Source organism: Mustela lutreola, chromosome 12 (assembly GCF_030435805.1).
Source record: "Mustela lutreola isolate mMusLut2 chromosome 12, mMusLut2.pri, whole genome shotgun sequence".
NCBI lineage: Eukaryota > Metazoa > Chordata > Mammalia > Carnivora > Mustelidae > Mustela > Mustela lutreola.
Genome location: NC_081301.1, coordinates 7,531,312 through 7,557,924, shown reverse-complemented (window position 1 = coordinate 7,557,924; position 26,613 = coordinate 7,531,312). Strand labels below are relative to the sequence as shown.

At 55.7% G+C, this 26,613-nt stretch overlaps 2 protein-coding genes and 1 long non-coding RNA gene across 5 annotated transcripts in view; 2 read left to right on the top strand and 1 right to left on the bottom strand.

The window, feature by feature from the left end:
• The window catches only part of SH2D3C (SH2 domain containing 3C), a 29,120-nt gene extending 16,383 nt beyond the window's left edge, over window positions 1-12,737 (bottom strand). The window contains exons 1-2 of one of the 3 annotated variants that reach the window (XM_059143303.1): window positions 12,587-12,737; window positions 9,955-10,423 (exon numbers count right to left, since the gene is read on the bottom strand). In XM_059143303.1, coding sequence (XP_058999286.1) covers window positions 9,955-10,423; window positions 12,587-12,623 — 506 coding nt within the window. In that variant the 5' untranslated portion in view covers window positions 12,624-12,737. Of the gene's footprint in view, window positions 1-1,745; window positions 1,835-8,087; window positions 8,239-9,954; window positions 10,424-12,586 lie in introns of those variants that run through there. The other 2 variants (XM_059143307.1, XM_059143306.1) reach the window with 2 other exon arrangements.
• Window positions 11,122-15,546, top strand: LOC131813135 (uncharacterized). Its single transcript, XR_009346625.1, has 3 exons — window positions 11,122-11,324; window positions 13,521-13,839; window positions 14,334-15,546. It is a non-coding gene; the product is annotated as an uncharacterized LOC131813135 (long non-coding RNA).
• A 3,396-nt stretch (window positions 15,547-18,942) lies between these two features.
• On the top strand, window positions 18,943-23,662 carry CDK9 (cyclin dependent kinase 9). Its single transcript, XM_059143319.1, has 7 exons — window positions 18,943-19,708; window positions 20,179-20,260; window positions 21,048-21,138; window positions 21,489-21,655; window positions 21,778-21,949; window positions 22,107-22,255; window positions 22,742-23,662. The coding sequence occupies exons 1-7, from the start codon at window positions 19,242-19,244 to the stop codon at window positions 23,105-23,107; spliced, it is 1,494 nt and encodes a 497-aa protein (XP_058999302.1). The 5' UTR covers window positions 18,943-19,241; the 3' UTR covers window positions 23,108-23,662.
• The last annotated feature ends 2,951 nt before the right edge of the window (window positions 23,663-26,613 follow it).

Sequence of the window (26,613 nt, the reverse complement as noted above, 5' to 3'; positions counted from 1 at the left end):
ACAATGACAGCCTTGGCCTCATTGGGTTGTTGCAAGGACTCTGGGAGCTGATCGGTGTTACATGCCTAACAACAGGCCCGCTTCCTGAATCATGCTGTCTTCACCCGGCTTCAGGACGCTCAAGGGTTCTTACCCTACTCCACTCCAATTGCTGGTGGCCCTGGGCTGGGGCTCAGCCTCCTGCCCACCCCCCATCTACCCTACACTCTCTGCCCAGTGAAGAAGGGCCCACTCAGCAGCATGCTGAGCTGGTGACTGTTGGCCCTGGTGGAACTGACCCCTTCCGCCTTCAGGGGCCGGGCGTGACTATCCTTTCCAGGTGCCAGATTAATACTATCCTTTCTCGTGAGGGGGCTTGACCATAACTGCCATCCCTTCTCTGATGCAGCCTGAAACTGCCCCTTCAACTCCTGCCCGGTAAGCCCAACTGCCTCCTTAGCACCTCCTCTTGGATGTCTGAAGTCCTTGCGACTTGTCACATCTAAAGCAGGAATTGTCACATCTAAAGCAGGACAGTCGCTACCCGCCCCCCTGCTGCCACGCCCCTGCTCCCCACATCCACTTCCCACCTCAGTTGATGTCAGCTGCACCCTTGTTGCTTTCCTTGGCCAAAAAAATCTGCACTCATCTGTGCCTCCTCTTCCACTCGCCCTCCACACCCACCCCTCAGGAAATCCTGCAGCTCTGCTTTCAAAATAGATCCTGACCGAGGGGCAGTCCTTCCCCCACCCGGGAGCCCCGTGTGCTCTGTGGAGCACATAGCAAGCAGCCTCCTCGCAGGCTCTCTGCTGTTCTCACGCCCCACTCAGCCTCCACTCCTCCCCCAGAGGCACTCAGGTGAGAACAAGCAGGTCACGTGCACAGAGCACCCCCCCCACCCTCACCCCCCCACAGTGCCTCCTCTCCCTGAACAAGATCTAAACCCCTCTCTGTGGCCTGCAAATGGCTGGCTGTGTAATGTAGCACCCAGTCCAGAACTTTCTTCCCTTGTGAGAGTTAAGCGGTTATGCAGGAAAAACAAGCATCAACAGGGCCATATGTTCCCCAGCCTACAAGGCCTTGTGTAGCCTGGGGGCGCCTGACCATCTACCTTGCCAACCCCCAGTATGCCTCGCTCACTCATTCTATCCCTCATTCTGGCCAGACGCATTGGCCTCTTTGCCAAGTTCACTCTTGCAAGAGGGCCTTTGCCCTTGTTGTCCTCTGCCTAGAACTCCAGGCTTCCAGACCTTCACGCAGCTCGCCTCACCCATAGTTTATTTGGGGCTCTGCTTAATGTCCCTCGTCAGAGAAGCCATCCCTGGCCACCCGACCTAGAACAGTCTCTGGTCCTTCACTCTCTGTCTTCAGCTCTCCTTTATTTTCCGCAGCCTCTGCCTGAAATGATCATTTTACATTTACCTGTTGACTGTTTTTGGTTTTTTTTTTAAAGATTTGATTTATTTGTTTGACAGAGATCACAAGTAGGCAGAGAGAGAGAGAGAGAGAGAGAGAGAGAGAAGCAAGCCCCGCATTGAGCAGGGAGCCTGATGTGGGGTTCAATCCCAGGACTCGGGGATCATGACCTGCGCTGAAGGCAGAGGCTTAACCCACTGAGCCACCCAGGCGCCCCTACTTGTTGACTGTTAATTACCTGAAACCTTCATGAGGGCATTGACTTTGTCTCACTGTTAAGCCCCCAGCACAGTGCCTGGCACATGGTAGCAGTTTATGATTGCTTAAAGGAATACGTGAATAGTAAGTACCCAAGCAGTGTGTTGATCACTAGCGGTAGGATTAATTTTGTCAGGCTGGGCCCTGGTTCTCTGGCTAGGACAGGCCTCCGTAGTCCCATCTGCAAAACAGGGAGGGAAGGCAAACTCTGGGGAACTGCTTCCTCCCATCCAGAAGCCCAATGTTTAAATTTAATAAAATAGATTGAATTTAAAACATACACCAAAAAATCTGAGCTTTAAAAATCATGGATGAGGGTGCCTGGGTGGCTCAGTGGGTTAAGCCGCTGCCTTCGGCTCAGGTCATGATCTCAGGGTCCTGGGATCGAGTCCCGCATCAGGCTCTCTGCTCAGCAGGGAGCCTGCTTCCTCCTCTCTCTCTCTGCCTGCCTCTCTGCCTACTTGTGATCTCTCTCTGTCAAATAAATAAATAAAATCTTAAAAAAAAAAAAAATCACGGATGAGGTGTGGATTCCCAGGGCAGAATTCCACACACGCGGTGCCCCCTGCTTCTGAGGCTAGGGGCTCCTCACTGAGAAGCTGTCTGACAACCCTTCCTATTCTGACATTCTAGAGTCCTTGCTGTTAACCTTCCCTTCTGCAAAGTCCTTCCTGACTTCAAAACATAGTCCCTCAAGCTGCATGCAGCCCAGCCACAGCCTTTTTGGTTCTCTCTGTCTAGCAACGGTGGGAGCGAGGGGGAGTAGGGAACCCTCCCCTGCATGGTTCACCTCTGCCAGCTTGACCGGGTGAGGTGTTCCATCCCAGAGTTTCCTGCCATTCAGTCCCGGAAATCCGCTCACTGCTGGGAACAGACTGGCCAGGACACTGGGATCGCCCCAGTGTTTCCTCCTGCTTCCTGTCTCCTTCCCCTTGGGCCCCGGGGAGGGAACAGAGCCTTGTGTGTGTGTGGGGGGGGTGGTGACTGCACCAAGATACAAGTGGGCTGGGGTGGTCAGAGCCAATGGGGGAGCTCAGGGCAGAGGCCGAGACTCAGGGAGCTGCCGGCTTGGGGCTACACTCAGTCCCTATCCCCTCACCCTGGCCCTCTACAACACTCCAGGACTTCCAAGACTTCATGTCACCATGCCTGCCTCTGATTCACTGTTATCATTTGTCTGGACTATTGCCACACCTCATCACTGGCCTCCCTGCCTCTCTGTGTGTTGTTTGTGACTTGTTTTCACTCGGGCAGCCAGAGCACTCTCTTAAAGTGAAAGTCAGAGCACAGATCTTCTTTGCTCCAACCCACTGGAGTGGCCTCCAGCGTCACTCAGAGTAAGAGCCAAAGTCCTCCTGAGAGCCTTACAGACTGGCTTCTCACCATCTCTCACACCCAATGTCCTATGCTGCTTCCTCCTGTCTCGCTGCTCCAGCCACGCTAAGCTTCTTGCTGGCTTTTGTCCCCACCTCAGGGCCTTTGCACATAACCTTCCCTTCTGCAAAGTCCTTCCTGACTTCAAAACATAGTCTCTCAAGCTGCAGCCCAGCCACAGCCTTTTTGGTTCCCTCTGCTTGGAACCTCCTCTCTCCCTTAGGGCCAGAGTGGTTCCGACTTGGCCTTCAGATCTCAGTGTGCTTGGAGAGTTCTAGAACATTCTCCCTCTCATTGTAATGATCAAATGCAGAAATCAAAGCTTCCATTTTTAAAAACTCAGCTTTATCAATTAATTAACTTACTTTTTAAAAAAAGATTTTATTTATTTATTTGACAGAGAGAGAGAGAGATAACAAGTAGGCAGAGAGAGAGAGGGAAGCAGACTCCCTGCTGAGCAGACAGCCCCATGCAGGACTCGATCCCAGGACCCTGAGATCATGACCTGAGCCGAAGGCAGAGGCTTTACCCACTGAGCCACCCCGGCACCCTAATTAACTTTTTTATTTCACGGACTTAAAAGGTACTTCCTCTCAAATATTAGTGGTGAAATCAATTAATAAATAATACTGACAATTGAGCTAAATCAGTCCCATTAATCAGCCACATTAATTATTCAAATAACCAACCCCTTTAATTGCCTGTATTAACTGATTTGTTCTGATAACTGATACCACTTATTGTATACATTAGCTTAATTAATTGGATTAATGAGCAGTAATTAGAGACCATTATCCTTTATTTCCCCAACACAGGTTTAAATCTGAGCTTTACTTTCAAGGCTCCATTCTGGCCTGGGAGCAACGGTGAAGCTCCCCAAGGGACCCTGGAGGAGAGGCAGCAGAGAGCAGCTGCTGTCCTATCCCACCTTGGCCCTCGGTTGCCGTGGGTCACCTTGCCCTCTGCAGAGGTTGGCTGCCCGCCCATCATCTCTGACCCCGTTTGTCCCCTTGGGGCTCCAGGCCTGGCTATGTGACCACTTCCCCAACCTTTGCCTACTGCTTCTCAGCTTTTCCCCTGCCTCCACCTCTCTGGGGTCCAACTGCCTTTTCTGTAAAGGGGGCCAGAGGGGCCAGAGGATCCTGAGAAGGAAGGATGCGGAGTTCTCAAAGCCCATGAGGGTCCTCTTGCTGCCCCAGCTCCCAGCCACGGAGATCTCCCATTTTGCCCTTCCTGGGGGACTGAAGATTCTTCTCACCCTTCACTCCGACCATCGCTCAGCCCTGTCTTTCCCCGGGGCACCTTGCCGTGGGCCCTTTGCGATTCTCTGCCAGGTATGCTCTTGGCTTTAGCCCCTGCCCTGCCCCACGTACTATAAGATGGGCCCGCACTGTCTTGAAGACATCCTGCTCCTTCTCCACAATTCTGTGCTCTCGGTCTTCTTGACTATGGTGAGTTTGCCAGCAGGTGTTCAAAGAGGGGACCAGCCCTGTGAGGATAGGGCAGGTGGGAGCCACTCTTTCCAGGGCAGAACCGAGGCTTTTGAGCCCAGAGAGCTACTGACGGGTACTCGGAATCTGCTGGCGAAGAGGAAAGGGGTGGGCACCGGCGGAGTGCTGCCTGAATGCCGGTAATCTGGAGGCCCTGCTCGAGAGGGGAGAAAACTAAAGTTTGTCACTGGGTCCAGGACACACAGCTGGCTCAGACTAGATCTGGATTGGCTCCCCTTTGTTCCCTGCACGAGGCAGGCTCCCCTGGAAAAGGGGGCGTGCTCTAGGGTGGACAGGAGGAGAAGGTGGGGAGGGGAGGGCAAAGAACACGAATATTTCAACTGGACCACGCGCCCAGAATCGGCATCAAGAAGAAATGGAGCCGGGATGGGGGAAGAGAACCTTCTTAGGCTCTGGAGAGGGCCCTCTGTTGGGAGGGAGGAAGCGGCGTGACCCTGGGCATGTTCCCCTCATTGGGCCTCAGTGAACTTTTCTGTAACATGGCAGTTCCTTGTACGGGTACATCTCTGGGCCAAGCTCAGGACAAACGCTCTACCTCATCTAGTCCTCACAGCACCCCCATGACGCAGGCGCTGCTATTGTCCCTGATACCCAGATGGGGAAACTGAGACTCAGACAGGGCAAGAGAGTTGCTCAATGTTGTGCAGTCAGCGACGTACCCAACTTCCTCCCCATACTCCACAGAGGTCCAGGATTCTGCAAACAAGGTCCCCTGAGAGTTTTTTGGGGGGATGTGGCTCCAGCTGGGGGTGGGGGTACAGTCCATCCTTCCCGAGCCAGCGTAGTTCCCACAGCCTGAGGCGTCCGGGGGTCTTGAGGACTGTGAGAAAGTCTCCACAGGAAATGAGAGCGGGGAGCAGCTGGGCCCCTTCCGAAGACAAGGACCAGCAGCCCAGAGCCTGAGGAGGCCGAACAGGCTGGGCCCACCACAGCCCCCTCCCCTGGTGGGTAATCACTACCAGATGCCCAGCAGCTGACGTCACTCTGCAGGGCCGAGAGGGTCGTGGGACTCTGGGGAGTGCTGGGAATTCTTGGACCAGAATCAACATTCCAAAAGGAAATGGGATGGGGGGTGGGGATGGTTCTGGGCCTGTTCTCAGTGCCTGGCACAGGGCTGGGTGTCCCCAGCTCTCCTGTGGGGTGCCACCTTCTCCAAGTCTCCCTCTGAACAGCCCTGGGAGTGGGGGTGGAGGGGCCTAGGGCTCTATGATCTGGCAGGGAGGAAAGGACGCTTGGGCGTGACACTTTACAATGAGTAGAACTGCATTCAAACCCTCCTCAAAGGAGAGGTCCTCATAAAACATAAGTCAGAGTGAGGCCCTCCTCTGCTCAAGGCCAGCGATGGCTGCAGCTCCCTGGGTCAAAGCCAGGTCCTTGCCAGGCCATCCAGGCCTTCCATTATCTGAACCTGCTTCCTCTCTGGCCTCGCCTCCCACCACTCCACTCCCCAGCCTCACATCTTCATCTCCTCCAGCCACTGTGGGTCTCAGCCACTCCTCAAACAGGCCAAGGATGCTCCTACCTCAGGGCCTTTGCGCCTGCTGTTCTTTTGGTCTGGCACACTCTTCCCCAGATATCAAGAGGGTTTGTTTCCTCATCCCTTTGTTCAAACATCACCTCAAAGAGAACTTTCTCCTGGCTCACTTTTCCAAATTGCTACCACCAGACACTCCCCTGCTACAACCAATTCCCCTAGCTGATTTCAATATTTCTCCCAGCACTTCTTTCTTCTGCATGACCACATAACACCTCATCTTATCGTGTCTCCCCCACACCGAAACGGGGCTCCATGATAGCAGGGTTTTGTCTGCTCTGCTCACTGCTCTCTCCCCCAAACTTGCAAGAGTGTCTAGGGCATAGTTGCATCACAGTAAATATTAAAGTGAATGAAATTCCAACTCAACTAATTGTGTCATCTCAAGCAAGTTATTAACCTCATAAAACCTCAGTGTCTTCACCTGTAAAATGGGCTCCCATTATCCTTATTCCACGGGCTTATGGGAGGTCCTGTAAGTAACATAGAAATGGCTTTGAGATTTGTACTTGGTGGGAGGTGAAATGTGGCCTAATGACTTGGGGGTTGGTCAAGCCTGGGATCAAATCAAAGCTCTGACACTTTATCTCTCTGTGACCCCAGGAAGATCCCTTCCCCTCTCTGAGTCTTGCTTTCCTCCCTGGTAAAACAAGCAGTAGAGGTTCCTCTTCACAGGGCCTAGGTAGTAGACGGTACCTGTGCGGTGCTTCAGGCAGGGTCTGGCCGGTTGTGAGCCGGATCTTGACCTCTTGGAGGACCCTGACCTGATAATCCCTGTGTGCAGGCAGGGGTGTGGGTGGAAGGTGCTGGGGCTTCCTTCCTTCATCGGGCCTCCCCTTCCTCCTCCTTAACACGGACTGAAGGGGAGGGTGTCAGGGCTCTTTGGACCTGCTATTTCCCCGCAGAAGGCTGAGGTGCCAGGAGTGGGGGGGTAGGGTGAGGCGAGGTTGGTGCTCTCCTTTCTGGGAGCTAAATGCCCTTCAGCCCTTGTGCTCCTGGCCCCTCCTCCCTCCTTCCTCCCCATCCCCCATGATCTCAGCAGGAACAGGGCACCAGGAAACTCCTGCAGCCTCACCTCTTCCCCTTCCTTCCTTCTACTCCAGGTGCACCCTGCCTCCCAGAGGGAAGGGGAGGGACACCATCTACCTCGGCCTAGACCATTCCCTGAGCAGCCACGGAGATGACTCCCTTGGGTCACTTAGGAATGGGGCCCCAGTCTTGCTCAGGGGCAATTCTCAAATACCCTCCTCTCCAAACTGTATGTATCATCTGAGACCATCCGGTTCCATCTGGGCTGCTGAGAGATTGAGGCCCAGAGTAGGGCAGGGCAAATCTGAGATCATACAGGTAAAGCAGCTCTCTGGGACACAGTGCTGGGCTTTGGGGGCTCCTGGAAGAAACTCTAATTCCTGGTCTCCTGCTTGGCCTGGAGGGCAAGTGGGACACTGGGTCTCAGGACAGCAGGAGGGGCTCAATCAGATCCGCTAACCCCAGCCCCCTCAGGACCATTGGACACTGGCTGATTGGGGGAATGGAAGGCAGTCTGTCTATTTCCTCTGCCTGCTGTAGGCCAGGCCTGATGTGGCTGCCAGGAAAACCGAGGCCCCTGCCCATAGGGAGGAAGCCTGGGTGCTAGACTTGATATCCTCAAAGTTTCTCAGGACCATCCCTCCCAGAGGGCCCTATTGGAGGGTAAGGGGCTGCCCATTCTTTAAAGGCACGAGCCAGGAAGGCGGAGTTCTAACCTATACTGTCGCAAACCAGGCAAGTAAATCTCCCTTTCCTCATCTGTAAAATGGGGACGATAATTGTGTCCCTCTTCTGGGGCTGTTGTGAGGAGTAAATGCGCAACCTGTGCGAGGACAAGACAGGCACAGAATTACACCAGAAGGAAGCTTAAAAGTCCTTGATGCTAACTGGGCATCCTGCTTTGTTGGTTGCCCCAAGGGCACTGATTTCCCCTCAAACCATTCCCAGCCCGGCAGGCCCTCCTCCGGGCCAGCTCGGTCACTCACCCTCTAGGTCCCAGTGCGGGGCATCTTCGTCCCACTGCAGTCATGGTTCCCCGCGATCACTGCCTGCAGCCTGGACACCTCCTCAGCCCGACGGCTCCCGCCTTTCTCAGGCCACGAAGCTGTGGAGCTCAGAGCCCGACTCCGGGGGCGGAGCCTAACCTGTAGACCACGCCCTGGGCACGCCCCTCGTCGGACGGGGGCCGCTCCACAGCCTACTTCACCAGCCGGGAAGGACACGCCCCGCTTCGAGCCGCCCCTCCGCCTCCTGTCTCGCTCCGCCCTCTCCCCCCATTTGTCGGCGTCGGGGGCCCGGAAGGCCACGCCCCCCGAGCTCACCCTTCCTTCTCGGCCCGCCCAGTTCCAACGCCCGCGTCACCCGACCGCTCGCCGCGCAGCCTGAAAAGGACACGCCCCCTAGACACGCCCCTCCACGCGCCCGGCTCCTGCAAACTCCCAATGCACATCTCAGACCTTAGGATGCCTCAGAACGGCCCGGAACCTATCAGACCCTCTCCCTTGCATACAATCCTTGCTCCTCCACGCCCAAGTAGGGCTGGACTAAGTAGGGGGATGGCAGAGGACCGCAGCCTGGAGCAATTAGAGACGAAGAAAAAGCACTTACACTTTGTGGCGTGCCAAGCCCTGTGCTAAGATTTTACAAGTCCTGTATGTTATTCTTGAATTCTCCTCACGCCCCTACAAGGTAGGTGCTCTCATTATGCCCTTCCATCAAACGAGGAAACTGAGGCTCAGAGAAGGGAACAGACTTATCCAAGGTCATGCAGTCAGTAAGAGGCAGAGTCTGGGCTGGATTTATTCTGCAGCTTTACAAAATCTTTCTCCCCATTGAACAGCGGTCTAGACACAATTACCCCAGCACACAGAAGCTGTGCTTGGTGTCTTGGAGGAAATCCACTGAAGGGAGGTCCCAGAACCAGCCCTAGAATTATTCTTGCTCACCTGGGTTTTTTTTCCTCTTTATTTCAAGAAGCACATCTGATGGGTGTGGTTTAGACACAGGCTGTGAGGGTTGAAAAGCTGGAGACTGTTATGGTTGGGATTGAACGGGTTCCCCAAGGGCACAAGCACAGAGCTGTAGGTCTTCAAAGGTGGTGGGTACAATGTGAGACATGAGTGTGTGGCCACAGGAGACAAGCAGTTTTCTGCTCAAATCCAGCTCTACCACATTGGGTGAGTCTCAGTTTCCCCATCTGTAAGATGGGGCTAATGACAGATGCTTTTGCAGAATCGTCCGTGAGTAACATTGGTTTTGACACCCAGTAGAACGAGTGCGTCTTAAATGGGAGCTAGGGTGATACCATCACAATCTGTATTTTTGCATGAATTCGACTCACCCAATAAACAAGTTAAGTGGCAACCAAGGGGTGGAGTGTTGTCCAGCAGAACCAAGGGGTGCAGTGTTGACCACCAGAGGTGATTTGGGTGTGGGGGCCCTGGGCGGGGATCCAGTGACTGGGTCTGGCACCCAGCTAGCCGCTGAGGGCCCCTGCTAGAGGCTATCTAGAGCAAGTCAGGTGGGTCTTAGTTCAAATACCACTTTGTCATTTGTCAGATGTGCAACCTGACTGGGGCAGACAACTTCCCTCTCTGAATCTCAACTTCCTTGTCCGTCATATGGAAACAACAGAATCCCCCCCCACCACCAGGTGTTTTTGTTTTGTTTTGTTTTTTGAGAACTAATTGCAAGTGAAGGATGAAGCACAGTGCCTGGTCTGTAGTAAGTTAATGTGTAGGGCTTTTATCCCCCACCCAGTGTGGGGGGGTCTTCTCCAGGCTCTATTGGCAGGAGGCTTAGAGACACCATCCCTGCAGTTCCCCCACTCCCCTTACCCCGGTGGGCACCAACCTTTCTGGAGGCACATTCCTGGGGCCTCTTTCTTCTTTTCCGTCTGCCCTGAGATCCTCAGGCTTTTCTGTGGGGCCCATCGCCGAAGGATTGGGTCCCACTGCTAGGGTGTCCTCCAGGGGGACACTGGTCCCAACCACCATCTCCTTGGTTGCCTCTAAGCCTGGAGGGTTGGGCAGACCTTGGGGCGCCAAGTGGGGTTGGTCCACTTCCTTGGTCTCCTGGGTAGCCTGTTGGTCCCGAGCCTTCCTGGTGCTGAGACGGGGCATGGTGCCCATGTGGCTGTACATGTCACTGGAGCGGGCATAGGCTGGGGGGCTTTTGGGGACAGTGACCATGTCATCCTGTGTAGCCTCAAAGGGGTCAGGCTCCAGATGGGACCCGAGACTGAGGGTGGTTGAGGACCGTTTCAGAGTGAAGGACCGAGGGAGGTTGGAGAGACTCCCGAGCCCCTTGAACTTGAAGAACTCTGGTAGGGGAGGAAAAGGAGGGAAAGGGTTAATGTCTACAGCATTAATAATAACAATAAAAAACACATGTTGTTCCTCTTATAGAGGGTTCAGGGAGAGTCAGGGCTTCACAGACTTCCCCTCTGTTATGGTATAACCCGGCAGCTCTAGAGTCACAGAGCCCTGGCTTTCAATCCTTTCTCTTGCACATCCTAGCTGTGTGACCTTAGGCAAGTTGCTTGACCTTTCTGAGCCCCATTCTCCACATTGGCAAAATAGAGACTGTAGTACCCACTTCCTGTGGGTAGCAGGAGTCTGTTAAGCTTGTAAGTAACATAATAGTCATGGAGACAATGATGGTGATCACAGCAAATGCCTCTGGTTGGTCAGATATGCTGCAGGCATCAATTCCCAGCACAGTTCAATGGCACAAGTTAAATTCCCCTTTTTGCAGATGACGAAGTGTGGGTTAGAGCCGTGGAGGAACCGCCCCAGGTGGCATAGCCGGGGAGTGAAGGGAAGCGTATTTGTGTGCTTGGGGAGAGGAGGGGCGGGTGTGTGTGTGTGTGTGTGTGTGTGTGTGAGGCATGTTTGAGCACCTGGGGTGGAGGGGGTTGTTGGGAGTCTGGGGGGCCCACTCTCTGAGGTTCTGTCCTTCCTGTCAGCTGAGTGCTCCGTCCTGACTCAAGCTGCCGGGCTTGGGTGATACTATCTTCTCATTTCCGCAGGAGCGCGTGTGAGTTAACTGTGTTCCCCAACCCCCACAGTCCCACTGTGGGACTGCCCGACCCCTCCTCAAAACCACCACCATCTGACAACCCTATGGCCTCCGTGATGAGCGAAAAGGGAAAACCTTGGCATTCTTACTTCCTGGGCACCCTCTGCCTCCTCAGGTCCTCACCACCATGCTGGAATATATAGGTAAGATGTCCTCATTGATGAGAGAGGATACTGAGGCCCAGAGACAGGAGGGGCTTGCCCAGGGTCACACAGCAGGGCTGAGCCTGGATGACGGTTCAGGGCTCTGGGTGGCTGGGGTCAGTGTTCTGGGGCTTTCCTCCTAGCCAAGCCCACTCCCTCCTTGGCCTTAGCCTCTGCCTTCTTTTTTTTTTTTTTTTTTTTTTAAGATTTTATTTATTTATTTGACAGAGAGAAATCACAAGTAGACGGAAAGGCAGGCAGAGAGAGAGGAAGGGAAGCAGGTTCCCTGCTGAGCAGAGAGCCCGATGCGGGACTCGATCCCATGACCCTGAGATCATGACCTGAGCCGAAGGCAGCGGCTTAACCCACTGAGCCACCCAGGTGCCCCAGTCTCTGCCTTCTGATAAACACTGTCTGAAAATTCTGAAGCCTTGCTCTGGGAAAGCTATGCCATGGGCCAGAAATGTGCCAGTTGTCAGGAGGGGGACCAAAACTGTGGTCTCCTGGGCACCAAGGAGGTGTGGAGGAAACAGTAGTGGGACAGGGAGGGAAACTGAGGCCTAAATTCAGGGACATGGCATTGAGCCCTGCTCTGAAGCTCTATATGACCTCAGACAAGTCTCCGGGCCCTAGTATTTTCATCCGTGGAATGCAGTCATAATCCTGGCCCTGTACACTGGCCCCCTCTCACCCCCATGCCGGCAGACGGAAGCACTCAGGGAAAGCAGAAGTTTGCTGAGACCAGGAGGGGACCGACCTGGGGAAATAGAGCCTTGGCGAGTATGATCCCTCATTGAGTTGTACTGGGTCCCAGCATCCCTGTTGCTGGAGACACGGGACAGCATCCCGTGGCACACCTACACACACTCCAGCCCCAGGAACTTTCAACCCAGCAGCACCCCCACACTGCCCCCAGAGGCAGGGCATGGGGCGTGTGGAGGTCTTCCCTTGCCCGGCCATGGGGTCCAAGATAGACCGGAAACGGACGCACAGACGAATGCAGGGACAGAGAAAACAGAGATGGGTAGAGTCAGAGACAAGAAGCAGAGATGGAGAGCCAAACCAGGTGGAGACAGAGAGAGCTACTGGGCCAGAGTGACCGAGGGAAGGCCACAAGGAACCCAGAAGCAGGGAGCTCCAGAGAGAGGCAGAGATGGACAGAAAGAGAAGCAGAAATGTGACCGTGATAAAGAAGCAGAGAGAGGCAGAGCTGGACGGACAGACCGAGGGATGAAGGGCAGTGCAAAGGGCCCCACACTCACTGAACTTTCTGCTGGCTTTCTTGGGCCCCTCCGTCATCTTGGCAAGTCGTGCAAATCCCCTGGCTGGTGGGCAAGTGGCCGCTCACGGCTTGGGACGTCGATGTCGACGCTCCTCCCTCACCTCCCCTTCCCCTTTCTCTCACCCTCTCACTCACTTCCTCTGTGTATTTTTAAACCAGTGAAACTCCCACAGCTCCACCCTCCCCATCCTCTCCACAGGGGGCGGGGGCCAGGGCCTCCCCCATTCTGGGCCCCTGTGGGCTGCCTCCTTGGCCTTGGCTGATGGGGTGTGGGGCAGGGGCAGACCACAAGCCCATGGGAACCAGAGGGCCCAGGAGACAAACCACAGACCCCGGGAGTGGAGCCCACTGGGCGGGGGGCTATCAGGGGGTCTGGCCAGCGGCTGGAAGGGTGCCGGGAGTCAGGCCTGCCCACAGGGCTGTTCGTCCCTAGCTTCAGTGTCTTGGGGAAGGACTGGCGGCAGCGAAGAGTGCTGTGGTCAGGCCTGGGGCCCTGAGACCACCCAGACCCAATTCTAGCCTTGGCTGGCTTCTTTGTCACCGTGTGATCCTGGCTAAGCCACCCACTTCCCTGAGCCTCTGGGTCCTCACCGTGAGCCACGCCTTCCTCACAGGATCTAGTGCTTGGCGCAGAGCCTGGTACAGCATGGGTGCTCACCGGGGCACAGTCACTGCTTCTTAAGCCGGCGAGGAGGACTCAGTGATAGTTTGGTCTAGCGTACCCATTGTACAGACTGGGGAGACCAAAGCACAGACAGGCAGAGAGGTTGTCCCAGGTCATATGGCAGGTTGATGGCACAGACTGGGTTATATCTCCCCCGTTGAGGTCCCTTAGCCCACAGTGTGTGTGTATACGTGTGGGTCTTGCTCATGCGGGCAGGACAGAGATGAGGAAGTGAAACTCCCCTACACAGGTTGTTCCAGACACCTGCGGAGGCGGCCTGCAGCTGCTGGGCTTAAGGGGACCACAAGACCAGGAGTTTCAAATCCCAGCTCTGTGTACTGCAACAAGTTGCTGCTGTCTTGAATTCCCGGTTACCTGTTCTCTAGAATGGGCACAAATGCAAGGAACACAGTTAACAGCATGATTGGACATGATTATCCTGGCCCCCAGGCTGGCAACCAAGTCTTTGAGAGAGGGGAGAGGAAGTCCAGGGTCAGGTGGGGCCTTCTAGTGTGTTCTCATCACTTAGTACATTCCAGCAAGAGAGCTCGGGCCTCTTGTCCTAGGAGGTAAATGTTGTTTCTCTTGTTCCCATTTTACAGATGGGGAAACTGAGCTGCTGCAACCCCCACCCCACCCCCAACCCACCACCAAATTCAGCTTATCTGGAATTAGGCCCTGCTTGTCCAGCTATGGAGCCTGAGGTCCTGACTTCCACTCCTATAGCTCCTCAGCTCCCCCCCACCCCCTCCCCCCAGCAACTGGATGCTGGGCCCTGGTAGGGGAAGCATCTGACTGAACCTTCTTAATGGGATGAGGGGGAAGCTGAGACCCTGAAGGGAAAAGGGACACAGCCTATGAGACCAGGACAGCAGGGTCCTGCTCCCAGACAGACCTGGAGAGGGACAATATGCAAAGTTCAAATGAAAGGATGGGGTTTCTGGGTCATGGACTTGGCAAGAAAAGATCCTTCCACTGAGTCCTGACCATGAGCCAGGCATGGAGCTGAAAGCTTCCACAAATCGTCCTGTGAGGCGAGTGTTGGTACTGTCCCATTTTGCAGATGAGCAAACTGAGGCTGAAGAGGAGCAGAGACCAGACAAACAGACACCCAGGTGTCCTAGCCTCCAGGCCTGTGCTCCCTCCAACCTCCAGTTGTCAGAAGAGAGAGGAGGGCCTTCCTCACAGGGGTCTGGGGTCTTCCTCACAGAAACAGAAGGTGGGTCCCCTGGCTTCTCTCCTGGGAGGCAGTCCCAGTGACTTGGGCTAAGTGCAGGGTTTCTGGCACTCCCGAATTACTGTGTGACCCTTTGCTAGATGCTTTACCTCTTGGGGACTCAGTTTCTATCCACGAAATGGGGTCACAGGGACTCTCATTTCCAGGGGTTGTTGGGAGGATGAAAGGAGCAAATGTTGGCCCAGGTTAGTCCTCCGTGGTCTCGGCAGCGCCTGGGGGGTGTTGCTGAGGGATGGGAGTGATTCAGGCTGGGGGGCAGATTGGCCCAGACCCAGAAGTCCCCAGGGGAGATCCCACGAAGGAACCCCGGGCCATGCTGAGGCTGTGTCGCTGAGGCTTGTGAGTGCTGGGCCAGTCCTGCCTTGACCTGGGTGCCAGAGCCGTGGCCGCATCCCTGGGAGAATGAATGGGGCTCAGTGTGGCGGCTCCACTGAGCTCAGAGCCCCCTTTGTGCTGCCTTGAGTGGCCGTTGGGAGTGCGGCTGGGGACCTGCTGGCGGGTGGCTGTCCGGCAGGCCCTCCTCAGTCTGCGTTGGAGGCTCGCCCAGAGCAGCTCGTGGGCTCCCAGCCCTGCACATTCAAGGGTCTTCCTGCCTTCAGGCCTCGGCTACAGCAGGACCCACACCCGCAATGCAGCTTTTTCCTGACCCCACCCCACCCCCAGGGCTGCACAACTGGCTGCAAGTTTTGCCTCCACTGAGTGGCCCCAGCTCTAGACTGAGCCAGAGTGCCTTAGGGAACCCTGCTCTGGTTTCTGTCCCCCTCTCCTTACCCCTTTCCCCCAGTCTGCAACTCAGCCACCTGCCATTTGGCCAGGTACTATTAGGGGTTGGAGTCTTTCAACTTCAGTGGCTCAGTGGGTTAAGCCTCTGCCTTCAGCTCAGGTCTTGATCTCAGGATCCTGGGATCAAGCCCCGCATAGGGCTCTCTGCTTGGCAAGGAGCCTTCTTTCCCGTCTCTCTCTGCCTGCCGCTCTGCCTGCTTGTGATCTCTCTCTGTGTCAAATAAATCAATTAAATCTTTAAAAAAAAAAAAAAAAAGGACTCCTTCAACTTCATGGTCAAAGGCACTGGACCCAGACGAACCCAAGTTCAGATCCCATTTGTAGGACCCCAGGGAAGTCACGTCCCCTTGCTGAGCCTTGACTCATCTGCAAAATGGTACAAACACAACATCCCTCCCATGATCCCGTGGCAGTGAAATAAAATACTTATAGTGAGTTTTATCCATATTACATTCACTTGAATCTTTGTTTGCATGTTCCAGACAGACCTCCTGTTCCCTGAAGGAGGAATTGACCCCCCGTAGCTGTACTGACCCCATGCCTGCTATCCTGTAGGTCTCGATCTTTCCGAGCTTGACCCAGTGGTCTGGTAGTGTGGGTTGTGTAGGTTGATGGTAGATGACCCTAGGCTTTGTTTTTGGTTGTTGTTTTTTTCCATTCTAAGTACACTCCATGCCCAATGTGGGGCTTTAACTCACAACCCTGAGATCAAGAGTGGCACGCTCTACAGACTGAGCCAGTCAGGTACCCTGAACCTGGGCTTTGAAAGCAGAGACCTGGCCTTGAATCCCAGCTCCATAGCTGGGGGCAGGCCTCGGGCAGGCCACATCACTACTCTGAGCCTCAGTTTCCTCATCTGTAATTTGGGCTCCATAGAGCAACCTCTTAAGAGGGGCCCTGGAAACTTCTGGGGAAATGACACATATCAACACAGGGCTGAGCACAGGGTCAGCACCCAGCTGAATGTCCGTGGCATGCAGGGCCGCAAGCATCACACCGCCATCCTCCATCGGATCTCCCTGTGTCCGGTGCTCCTTTGTCTCCTGGGACACATTTCTGGGCGCAGCCCAGCCATGAGCCTGTCTTCTGCTTCCCTCCATATGCCCCTCACCCCGTCCCTGCTCAGGAGAGGAAGACAGAAGATCTGGGGCAGAGTCAAACAGCTGGCCTGTAGCTCCCTCTTCTAGTCCGTGCCTCAGTTTCCCTAACTGTTAATTGGCAGCAGGACCAGAGGCTCTCACACAGTCTGGTCGGTCAGTCAGCAAACATTTACTGAGTCCTGGCCACATGCCTGGCTTGGCTGGCTTAGCTGATTCAGGGAAGCAGGAAACATTTTCCTCAAACCAGCAAATCAGAAGTCAGAGGCAGTGAGAAATCATTTCCAGCCAGGACCTAATTTCTTCACACTTCCACATGGATGATCAGGGGCCCCATGCTGGGGCTGCGTGGGCAGCCTACTCAAGGGCTCCCGAGTGCTTCTGCCAGGGAGGACTGAGGGCCCAAAACTCGGAGGGGAAGTGGCTGGCGGATGTCGGGGTTCAGGCCAGGGGCTGGAGGTGACAACATCACCGGAACATCTGCTGAGGCCTCTGCCCACAGGATGTGACTTAGGGAGAGCTCGTGGGAAACAGGCAGGGGCCACCGCCTAAGAATCCGATGGCAGAGGCCACCCAAAACCATGATACACCCTCATACTACCGTCCCCTCCCATGCCTCCCATGGGCATCCAGGACATCTAGGCCAGCGGTGCTGTGCCCTGCCCGTGCCCTAGCTCTTCCCACAGCCCAGATAGGTGGAGTCCTGACATGGCTAAGTGCTCGGGGTTTGTGCCAGATTAACCTGGTTCAAATACCAGTGTGGCTGCTGGCCAGCTGTTTGGCCCTGGCCGGTGATGTTACCTCTGCGTGCCAGTGTCCTTAGGTGTATAACAGAGGTGATAATACTTCCTACCTCATATATCTCAGTGAGAATTGAGATAATTCCCAGAAAGTGCTGAATGTATGGCTTGGACCATTTATTTTCCCTTAACAAATCGTAATTACTAGAATTATTATTGTTCTTTCCCTCCTTGCCCTTCCCACCCCCAATTTAGCCAATGGCCTCCCAGCTTCTACAGTGTACCTGGGAAGCTGACCCCAGATCACTCCCTGACATGTCTCATGACTGCCTAAAACCCCTGATGGCCTCACACTGACCTCAGGAGGGGGCTCCCTGCTGTTTGCCTGACCCTCGAGGCCTTCTATGGCGGGGCCCTCTCCCAGAACAGAGTCCTCTGGGATTCCAGGGGACACCATCAGAACTGCTTCCTCCTACAAGGAGGCTGCCAGGCCAAGCCATGAGGGGTAAGGGCTGCTGAGCCACCCTGAGGGCTTCCTGCAGGGAGACAGGTAACAGGGTACACTGAGGAGCACAGCCCCAAAGGTGGGAGAGTCCAAGGAGTTAGCAAAGGGCAGGAGGGGAATTCCTGGGAGAGAGCTGGAAAGAGCCCAAATGTCACAGTTTGTGTTTTCCTGAAAGACAGTCGGGGAGGGAAATACGGGCAGATCCCATTTTAGAAGGACCTGGAAGGTGCTGTGAAGAGAGCAGACGGGGAGAGGCCAGACTGGGAAGACCAGGACTCAGGACCTATCAGCAGAGGACTGGAGAGGAGGGGCAGACTGAAGGGGTGCAGAGGTGGTAGAAAGGACAGCTTTGATTGTTGAGTAGAGCTGGAGGAAGAATCTAGAAGCTCCCAGAGCCCGGAAGATATCAGGAAAATGCTGGGGGAAGGGTTGGAGTAGAGGAAGGGGGCATGGGGTCAGGGAAGGAGATGGGTGGGGGACTTGGTGCCTGGCATAGGGCTGGCAGGTCTCAAACAGCACCATGGCTATGCCCCTGGCCAGACTGTAAATAGCCTGACTCAGGAGACTCCTCCTCAGAATCAGAGAGACTAGGTTCCAGTCCCAGCGCTGTCACTCTGACCTTGGTCAAATGACCTCACCTCCCTGAACCTCAATGCCCTCTTCTGTAAAATGGGCTGGTTAATCTATTGATGGGGCGGTTGATTCAGCAGGATTCAGCTAGCATCTACCCAGAAGCCCTGTGTGCTGAACCCCTGAGCACACAGGGGTTCTGGGTAAATGCTAGCCATTTTTGTGATTACAGACCCCGGACTGACCAGCTCGGCGCAGCTCAGCGGGGATGGAACTCCTTGTGGGTTTCATCCCTGCTTCCCACAAAACAGGGGGTCTAGGGCTGGAAGGCCCGGGCGTTGCTCGCTCGCCGCCTCCGGTGTCGCCGCGCCCCCTAGCGGCCGTCGGTTGCCATGTCAACGGCGGGTGGCTGGGGCCCGGGGAGGCAGCGGCGGGGGCCGTTCTCTCCTCCTAGGACCCGAGGCCGCTCCCTCGGCGCCTCCCGCCTTCGCCTGTGGAGGGACACTCCGAGCCGGGGAGGAGAGGGCTCTCCGCGGCAGCTGACATGTGGGGGTAAACTGAGGCACGCGGCAAAGCGCCCCGCAGCCAGGTGTCGAGCGCGGGGCCCCACCTCCGAAGGCGGAGGAGGGGCCGCGGGCGGTGACGCGCCGAGGGCGGCCGGCGGACAGCGGGCGGGCGGCGACGGCGGCTGCGGCGGCAGGTGCGGCCGCGGAGGGTGGGAGGGAGGAGGGAGGGGGCGGGCGGAGGGGGAGGGGAGGGCGAGGCCGGGGCACCTCCCCCTTTATAACGCGCCCCCTCCCGGGCTCTTGGGCCGCCTCCTCGTCGGCTCTTCCCGTCTCGCCCCCTCGCCCGGCCGCCCCGGGCCCGGGCCCGGCCAGGGAGCCCCCAGGCCGCGGCTCGGGGGCCGCCCCTCCGCCCGCCGCCCAGCGCAGCCAGGCGGAGGCGGCGCCGTCGGAGGAGGAGGAGCAGGGCACTGCGGCTGGCCCCGGATCGGGCGCCAGAGCGGCAGCGGCTTCGGCAGCAGCGGCGGCCCGGGCCGATGCAGCGGGACGCACCGCCCCGAGCCCCGGCCTCCCGGCTCCCCGCGCCCCCGATCGGGGCCGCCACCAACAGTGGCGGCGGCGGAGGCGGGGGCAGCGGCGGCGGCGGAGGCTCCTCTGCAGCTCCGGCTCCTCCTGGCCTCCCGGGAACTACAAGTCCCAGGGGGCCTGGCGGCGGGCGGCGGGCGGAAGAGGCGGGGTCGGCGCCGCGAGGCCGGAAGTGGCTGTGGAGGCGGAAGTGGCGCGGCCGCGGAGGGGCCTGGAGCACGGTGGCGGGGCCCGGAGCGGGAGCAGCGGCGGCGGCGGCGGCTGGGGGCGGAGGCGGCGGCGGCGGCGGCGGTGGCGGTGGCGGAGGCGGCGCGCTGGAGGCAGCCATGGCAAAGCAGTACGACTCGGTGGAGTGCCCCTTTTGTGATGAGGTGACCAAATACGAGAAGCTCGCTAAGATCGGCCAAGGCACCTTCGGGTAAGGCTGCGCCCCCCGGGGGGGGGGGGGTCGGGAACCCTGAGCCTGCACTCCTCAGGGCCATCGTCGGGATTCCCAGGGCCGGGCCCAAGCTGGTCGGGAAGCCCCGGAGCACCAGACGTGTCCCTTGGTCTCGCTAGGCCGCGCCGCAGCCCGCCAGGGCCTGACGGAGCCGGCTGGCTGGGAGGAGCCTGAGGCCCGTGATGGGGGGCGGGGAGGGGTTGCAGAGAGGAGCCTGTGAGGGGAGCGAGCTCTCCGAGAGAGGCCTGGGTGAGGAGACCGAGGGAAGGAAGTAGAGGCTCGGAGAAGGACTGCAGATAGCGGGTGGCAGGGTAGGGGAGTGCCCTGGGTACCCGGCCCAGCCCCGCCCGGGGAATCCTTTTTTGCTGCCCTCCTCCTCTGGTGGGGGAGGGGCGGGCCCTGCAGAAACGACTTGATGAATCCTCTTGGGTCCCCCTCTCGACCTGCAGGGAGGTATTTAAGGCAAAGCACCGTAAGACCGGCAAAAAGGTGGCTCTGAAGAAAGTGCTGATGGAGAATGAGAAGGAGGGGGTGAGTATGGGCCGGGTGGGCGGGCCTGCCAGCTCCCCTGGGCACGGGGTTGGGTTTCCACCCTGCTCTTGCTAGGGCTCTCGCCTGGAGAATCAGTGTGTGTGTGTGGGGGGGGGGGTAGTTTGGAAATTTCTGTGTTCCAGAGGATTTGAGTTCTAAATTGAATTTTTTTTATACAAATGTTTTAAGAGCATTTGATGTTTCATTCTTAGGTAAATACGGTTGGGGCCAGGAGGGGGAGCTCATGCTTGCAGAGTCCGCCTTGGTTTCTGAAGTTAGAAAGCCTTTAAACAGTGCTTAACACTGTGTCCTTAGCATTTGTTTTGTGTAAGGTAAAAAGAAATTGCACGCGACGACTTTAAGAGGGTGACTTGTACTCCGTTGAAAAGGAGCTGCCCCGCCTTAGCCCTAGTCCAGCTTCCCAGAGACCTGCTTCTTAGCAAGGACGTTACTTTAAATAGCTGTTTTTGTTAACCACCTAGTAAAATACAGGCATACAGCTAAAATTTAAAGGTTGAAGAAACTGTGGAACATTTAGTGACTGGTAGTGAAGCCTGTGTGTCAAGTCCTATTGTTGCGTTTTATTGTCTCAAACCAACTCCTTGAGGGTCACATACTATTGTTATACCCATTTTACAGATAAAATGTCTGAGGTGGTTGATTTCAGAGCCCATGACTTTACTCTTTTTTTCCCCACTTTTGTCTCTTAATACGGACCCCATGGCTTGTTCGTTGGTTCACAGTTCACTCGCTCACCTCTGACCCCCTCTGTCTTTCTCCCACCCAGTTCCCCATTACAGCCTTGCGGGAAATCAAGATCCTCCAACTTCTAAAACACGAGAATGTGGTCAACTTGATTGAGATCTGTCGAACCAAAGGTAAGTGGTATGGATCTTGCCCCCATTTCCAGATGGGGAAAATGAGATTACAGCCTAACGGCTTTCTTTGCAAAGTTGGGAAATGGACACACCTAAATTGCCTCTTCTTAACCCAGACACACCAACTCTGACCGCTCTCTTGGGTCCCTTCATCGTAGCTGTTCTGCCCCGGGGCCTGCCTCAGCACCCCAGAGGAGGCACTCAGGAAATAGTTTTCCAGTGAAGGAATGCGCAGCCGGATATCCCAAGTGTCCACGGGTTGGAGGGGTAGAAGCTGGTGGTGGGAAAATGAGTTGCACGTGGGATTTTTTACTTTATTTTTCTCACTCCCCCCATTCTTCCCATCTCAGCTTCCCCCTATAACCGCTGCAAAGGCAGTATATACCTAGTGTTTGACTTCTGCGAGCATGACCTTGCTGGGCTGCTGAGCAATGTCTTAGTCAAGTTCACACTGTCCGAGATCAAGAAGGTCATGCAGATGTTGCTCAACGGCCTCTACTACATCCACAGAAACAAGGTGGGGGTCAGAGTGGGGAAAGAGGGACTGAGGCTTGGGTGGCCTAGGTTCCCACTGCTGGGTGGATGTGACTGAGAGCCCCTGGAGACCTGATTGATTGAGCCCTCTCACACTTCCCGCAGATCCTGCACAGGGACATGAAGGCAGCTAATGTGCTCATCACTCGCGATGGGGTTCTGAAGCTGGCAGACTTTGGGCTGGCCCGGGCCTTCAGCCTGGCCAAGAACAGCCAGCCCAACCGCTATACCAACCGTGTGGTGACACTCTGGTACCGGCCCCCGGAGCTGTTGCTCGGTGAGGACTCCCGAGCGGGCAGAGGGGGGCAGGGGCTGGGCACTTACCCGGCCTCAGTCCCCCACTGCCAGGGCTTCTTGAGCCGCCGGCCCCGGGGCATTGCGTCTCAGGAGGCCCTCGGGCTCAAGGGGCCCTCCTGGTGCGCTCTTCTTCCCAGGGGAGCGGGACTACGGCCCCCCCATTGACCTGTGGGGAGCTGGGTGCATCATGGCGGAGATGTGGACCCGCAGCCCTATCATGCAGGGCAACACCGAGCAGCACCAGCTTGCCCTCATCAGCCAGCTCTGTGGCTCCATCACCCCTGAGGTGCGTGGCCAGGCTGCCTGGGCCCCTGGGCCCCGCAGGCTGCAGAGATCCGGAAGTCCTCCTGGCAAGGGAGGAGTGGGGAGTGGAATGGAAGGACAGCTCTGGAGAGGTGGCTGGTGGTGGGACAGGGCCTGCTCTTTAGAGCCACACGGGCTATGCTTGAGTCTTGCCCCCATCACAGATCGCGGCCTTGGGGAGGGCATTTGAATCCCTCACCTCGGAGCGCAGTTTCTCTTCTGGAAGACAACTACGCCTGCGTCAGGCTTGGTGGGCGTATGCCAGGTGCTTGTATAAAAGGCGTGGCGCTTGCTGTGTGCCAGCTACACGGTCACTGCTGCTTTTACCTTGGAGAGGTCAAGTTCACCCTCCAGGGGTGGTCTGGAAGCATCCGATGGGAAAAGTTTTAGTCCCTTCGGGTGCCTAACCAGGGGACAAGCCACGTACCCCCTGAATTAACACCACCTTCACTCCATGCCTCCTGCGCAGGTGTGGCCCAACGTGGACAAGTATGAGCTGTTTGAGAAGTTGGACCTGGTTAAGGGACAGAAACGGAAGGTGAAGGACAGGCTGAAGGCCTACGTGCGGGACCCCTACGCGCTGGACCTCATCGACAAGCTGCTGGTGCTTGACCCTGCACAGCGCATCGACAGTGACGACGCCCTCAACCACGACTTCTTCTGGTCCGACCCCATGCCCTCAGATCTCAAGGGCATGCTCTCCACGCACCTGACGTCCATGTTCGAGTATCTGGCACCGCCACGCCGGAAGGGCAGCCAGATCACCCAGCAGTCCACCAACCAGAGCCGCAATCCCGCCACCACCAACCAGACGGAATTTGAGCGTGTCTTCTGAGGGCCGGCTGCCCGCCCTTTTTGTTAGGGCAGTTTTATTTTTCCTTCTGCTATGTGACTTGCATTGTGGAGATGATGGGGCATTTGAGTTTTCTCTAGTGCTTATTTTATTTCCTCCCTCCTCTGGGCACTGGGAACACCAGCTGAGCGGACTGGAGGAAAGCTTTGGCTGAAAGTCCCGGAGGGCACTGGGGTGCCTCGCCTTGTTCCCTGGCTTTCGAGACGATGCCCAGAGGGTCTCCATTTACTTTCAGACAGGAATGGGGTGGGAGGAAAGGCACACCCCACCAGTGACTTTGTACAGAGAGTTCCCAGTGTGGTAGGAGGCGAGGGACAGGTCCCTCCCTGTCGCCAGCCCTCCTTTCCAGCGAGAAACGGGCGTGGGGGACAGAACCGGCCCCAGGAGCGGGCTGCTCTCGGCCCAACCCTCCGAAGCCCCGGGGCTGGCAAAAACTTGGTTTCTTCAATAGAGAATTTTATCGTGTTTCTTTTGCTCAGTTTGGAGACATTCCTGGACAGTTTGGTCAGTTACAATTAAAGTTGACTTTTTTTTCCAGTTAGTGGCTACATGCTGTGTTCTGTGTTCACACCCCCAGCTCTGCACCCTGTGGCTGGCACACTAGGCCTCACGTTTGGGATTTGATTTGTCAAGACTTGATTCTTTTCTTCATCCCAGTTCATGTCCCCGGATATAATTGTGGAGGACTTTTGTCTTTTTTTTTTTTTTTTTTTTCTTTTGAGTACCTTCCAGAACACTTGGCCTGCTTCTCCAGAGAGCAGGTGCCATGATGCTCCCTTGCTCCTGTCCACTCAGTGTTGAGGGAGAAGGAAGACAGATGAGACAGGGTCTCGGTCCCCGGAGAAGGAACTGGGGAGGGTCTCCTGTGAGCTGCACTGCCATGTGACTCCATCTGCTCTGCGTCACAGACATGCTCGAACCTGACTCGCGAGCCCTGGAGGCTGCAGAAAGTTCTCCATCAGTGGAGTGACAGTAGTTAGGTTTGTAACTTACAAAGGTTCCTCGGGCTGCTGAGTCTTGGGTGGCCTAGGGCAGGTAAGAAATGAGCAGAGCAGTTGAAGGGTGATCTCCGGGGACTTGGGGAGGTGGCAGTCACTTGGATTAGGGTAGCCAGTGGGCAGGAGGACAGAGAGCAGTGGGAAGGTTAGAGTGTCTGGTGTCAGAGCTACAGTTCTTGGAGGAGAAGCACATTTTGGCGGATAACATTTGCTGGGAACCTGAAGCCAGGGATAGCCATATTCAAGGCAAATTCTACATTCGGTCACAGGAGGAGGCCTTTGGAAGGGGGTCCCTGAAGTAAGGTTGACAAAACTTTTAACCAGAACTGTCTCTGTAGAAATGGACCCAGATTTCCAGATACTTCGCAAAAGGCCGGAAGTTAACAAAAAACAAACCTTAAACTTCCTGACTAGTTAGTTTGTCAGGGCTGCCGTAGAAAATCGCATAGTCACACAGACAGGTGGTTCACAACAAATTTATTCTGTCATCGTTCCAGAAGCTAGCAGTCTGAAACCCAGGTGAAGTTCCGTGCCTGTCTCTTAGCTTCTGGTGATAGCTAGCAATCCTTGGCTTTCCTTGGCTTGTAGATGAACCTCTGCAGTCTCTGCCTCTGGCTTCACCCTGTGTTCTGCCTTGTGTGCGGCTCTCTCTCGGATGAGGACACCAGTCCATGGATTTAAGGTCCCCCTTGATCTGGTATGATCTCATCTTAACCAGCTACACAGGCAAAGACTCTTATTTTTTTTTTTGTTATTGTTTTTTTAAGATATTTATTTATTTATTTATTTTTGAGGGAGGGAGAGAATGAGTGAGAGAAAAAGCAGAAGTAGTGGGGGGGGTGTGGAGCCTCAGAAGCAGAGGGAGAGGGAGAAGCAGATTCCCTACTGAACAAGGAGCCCAGTGTGGGGCCTAATCCCAGGACCCTGAGATCATGACCCCAGCTGAAGACAGGCACTTAACTGACTGAGCCACCCAGGTGCCCCTGCAAAGACCTTTTTAAATCAGGTCACATTCTGAGGTTCCAGGTGAACATGGGTTTCTATTCAACCCAGTACATGAGCAAGTAATCCAGTCAGTATGGAAACAATTGCAAGGTGTCCTAATGGCTATTGAGTCTATAGTTGTTGTTGTTGGGTTTTTTTTAATGATTTTTAATTTATTTGCATGCAGGAGGAGGGGGCAGAGGGAGAGGGAGAGAATTTCAAGCAGGCTTCACACCCAGCGTGGAGATGTCACGGGGCGGGGGGTAGGGGGAGCTGATTTCACGACCTCAAGATTATGACTTAAGCTGAAACCAAGAGTCGGACTCCCAGCTGAGCCACCCAGGTGCCCCTCAAGTCAGTAGATCTTGAATGACCTGATGAGGGGAATCTCCTGTCCTAAATTGTCAGAGGTGTGTTTTGTTTGTTTTCTCTGAAGGAGATAACAAGCTGCTCTGAGAGAGGCTCATGTTCTCTGACCCCGCAATTCCTCTTACAGAACTTTCCATGGACATAGTGACAGCCGGTTACCCTGTCGAATCCTCACCACGAGCCCAGTAGTTTGATTCCTCCGTTCAGTGTGTTTATTGTCTGTGTCTTCCAAGGACCAGACTCTTCTAGACTTGCTACAGCTACCAAGCTGTGACCACTCCCATCTCTATGGAACTCACGTTCTAGTAGGTTTGAACTAGTCTGATGGGATAGATTGTGTGGCAGATGATAAAGTGGTCTAAGAAGGGAAAAGAGTGGGAGTCCATGGAGGGGCTCAGGGTGACACGAGAGCAGAAATCCCAAGAGAGATGGGGCATATGGGGAGCTAGAGGATCACAAAGTGCCAGGATCCAGGCTAGGAAGTGTTAGAGAGCCTTGTGCAGAGGGGGACACGGGTTTCGGAAGGTGCAGTGACTATGCTGGGGAAAACTGAGGCAGAGCTGGAAGCTGGGGGAGCAACTGGGCTTCTGGAATAATCCAGGCTCGAAGAGAAGGGCTTTGAACCAGCCTGGTGACGCAGCTGCTGGCAGGCATGTTGGTTTATGCGTGGCTGTGAGGACAGGTGTGTTTTCAGGCTGGGCGTGAGTGTGAATGAAAGGAGCCGGAGTCCCAGGCTCTGCTGGAGGGAGGATAGCGCTGCCGTCCCCGAGACCAGGAAGGCTGCAGGAGGCCGAGCCAAGGCACGGGTGGTCCAGCATGGTAAGATGGGGAGGACAGATGGACATCCCTTGAGTCAGCAGGTATATACCTAAGGCTCACCCAGGGCCCCCGGAATCTGGGCTGGGGGCACACTTGGGGGTGCTGCCAGTGCTGTGGTTCGGGAAGGTCTAGGGCAGGAGGAGATCATGAGACAAGAGGGGAGAACTGAGATCATGGCCCCCTGGGCCCTCCAGTGTTCAGACGTCCTCAGGGAATCAAGAGCAGCAACTATGAGGTAAGAAGTGAGCAGAGACGGAGGGTGTTCTGGGCAGGTGGGAGTGGCGGCTTAGACAAGCGCCACTGATGGGTCCCAACAGT

Excerpts from the sequence above, each read along its gene's own strand:
- CDK9 (XM_059143319.1), top strand. The coding sequence starts at position 19,242 with ATGCAGCGGGACGCACCGCCCCGAGCCCCGGCCTCCCGGCTCCCCGCG. Across the intron at positions 19,709-20,178 it reads ATCGGCCAAGGCACCTTCGG|GGAGGTATTTAAGGCAAAGC; the intron begins GTAAGGCTGCGC and ends CTCGACCTGCAG. Across the intron at positions 21,656-21,777 it reads ACTACATCCACAGAAACAAG|ATCCTGCACAGGGACATGAA; the intron begins GTGGGGGTCAGA and ends CACTTCCCGCAG.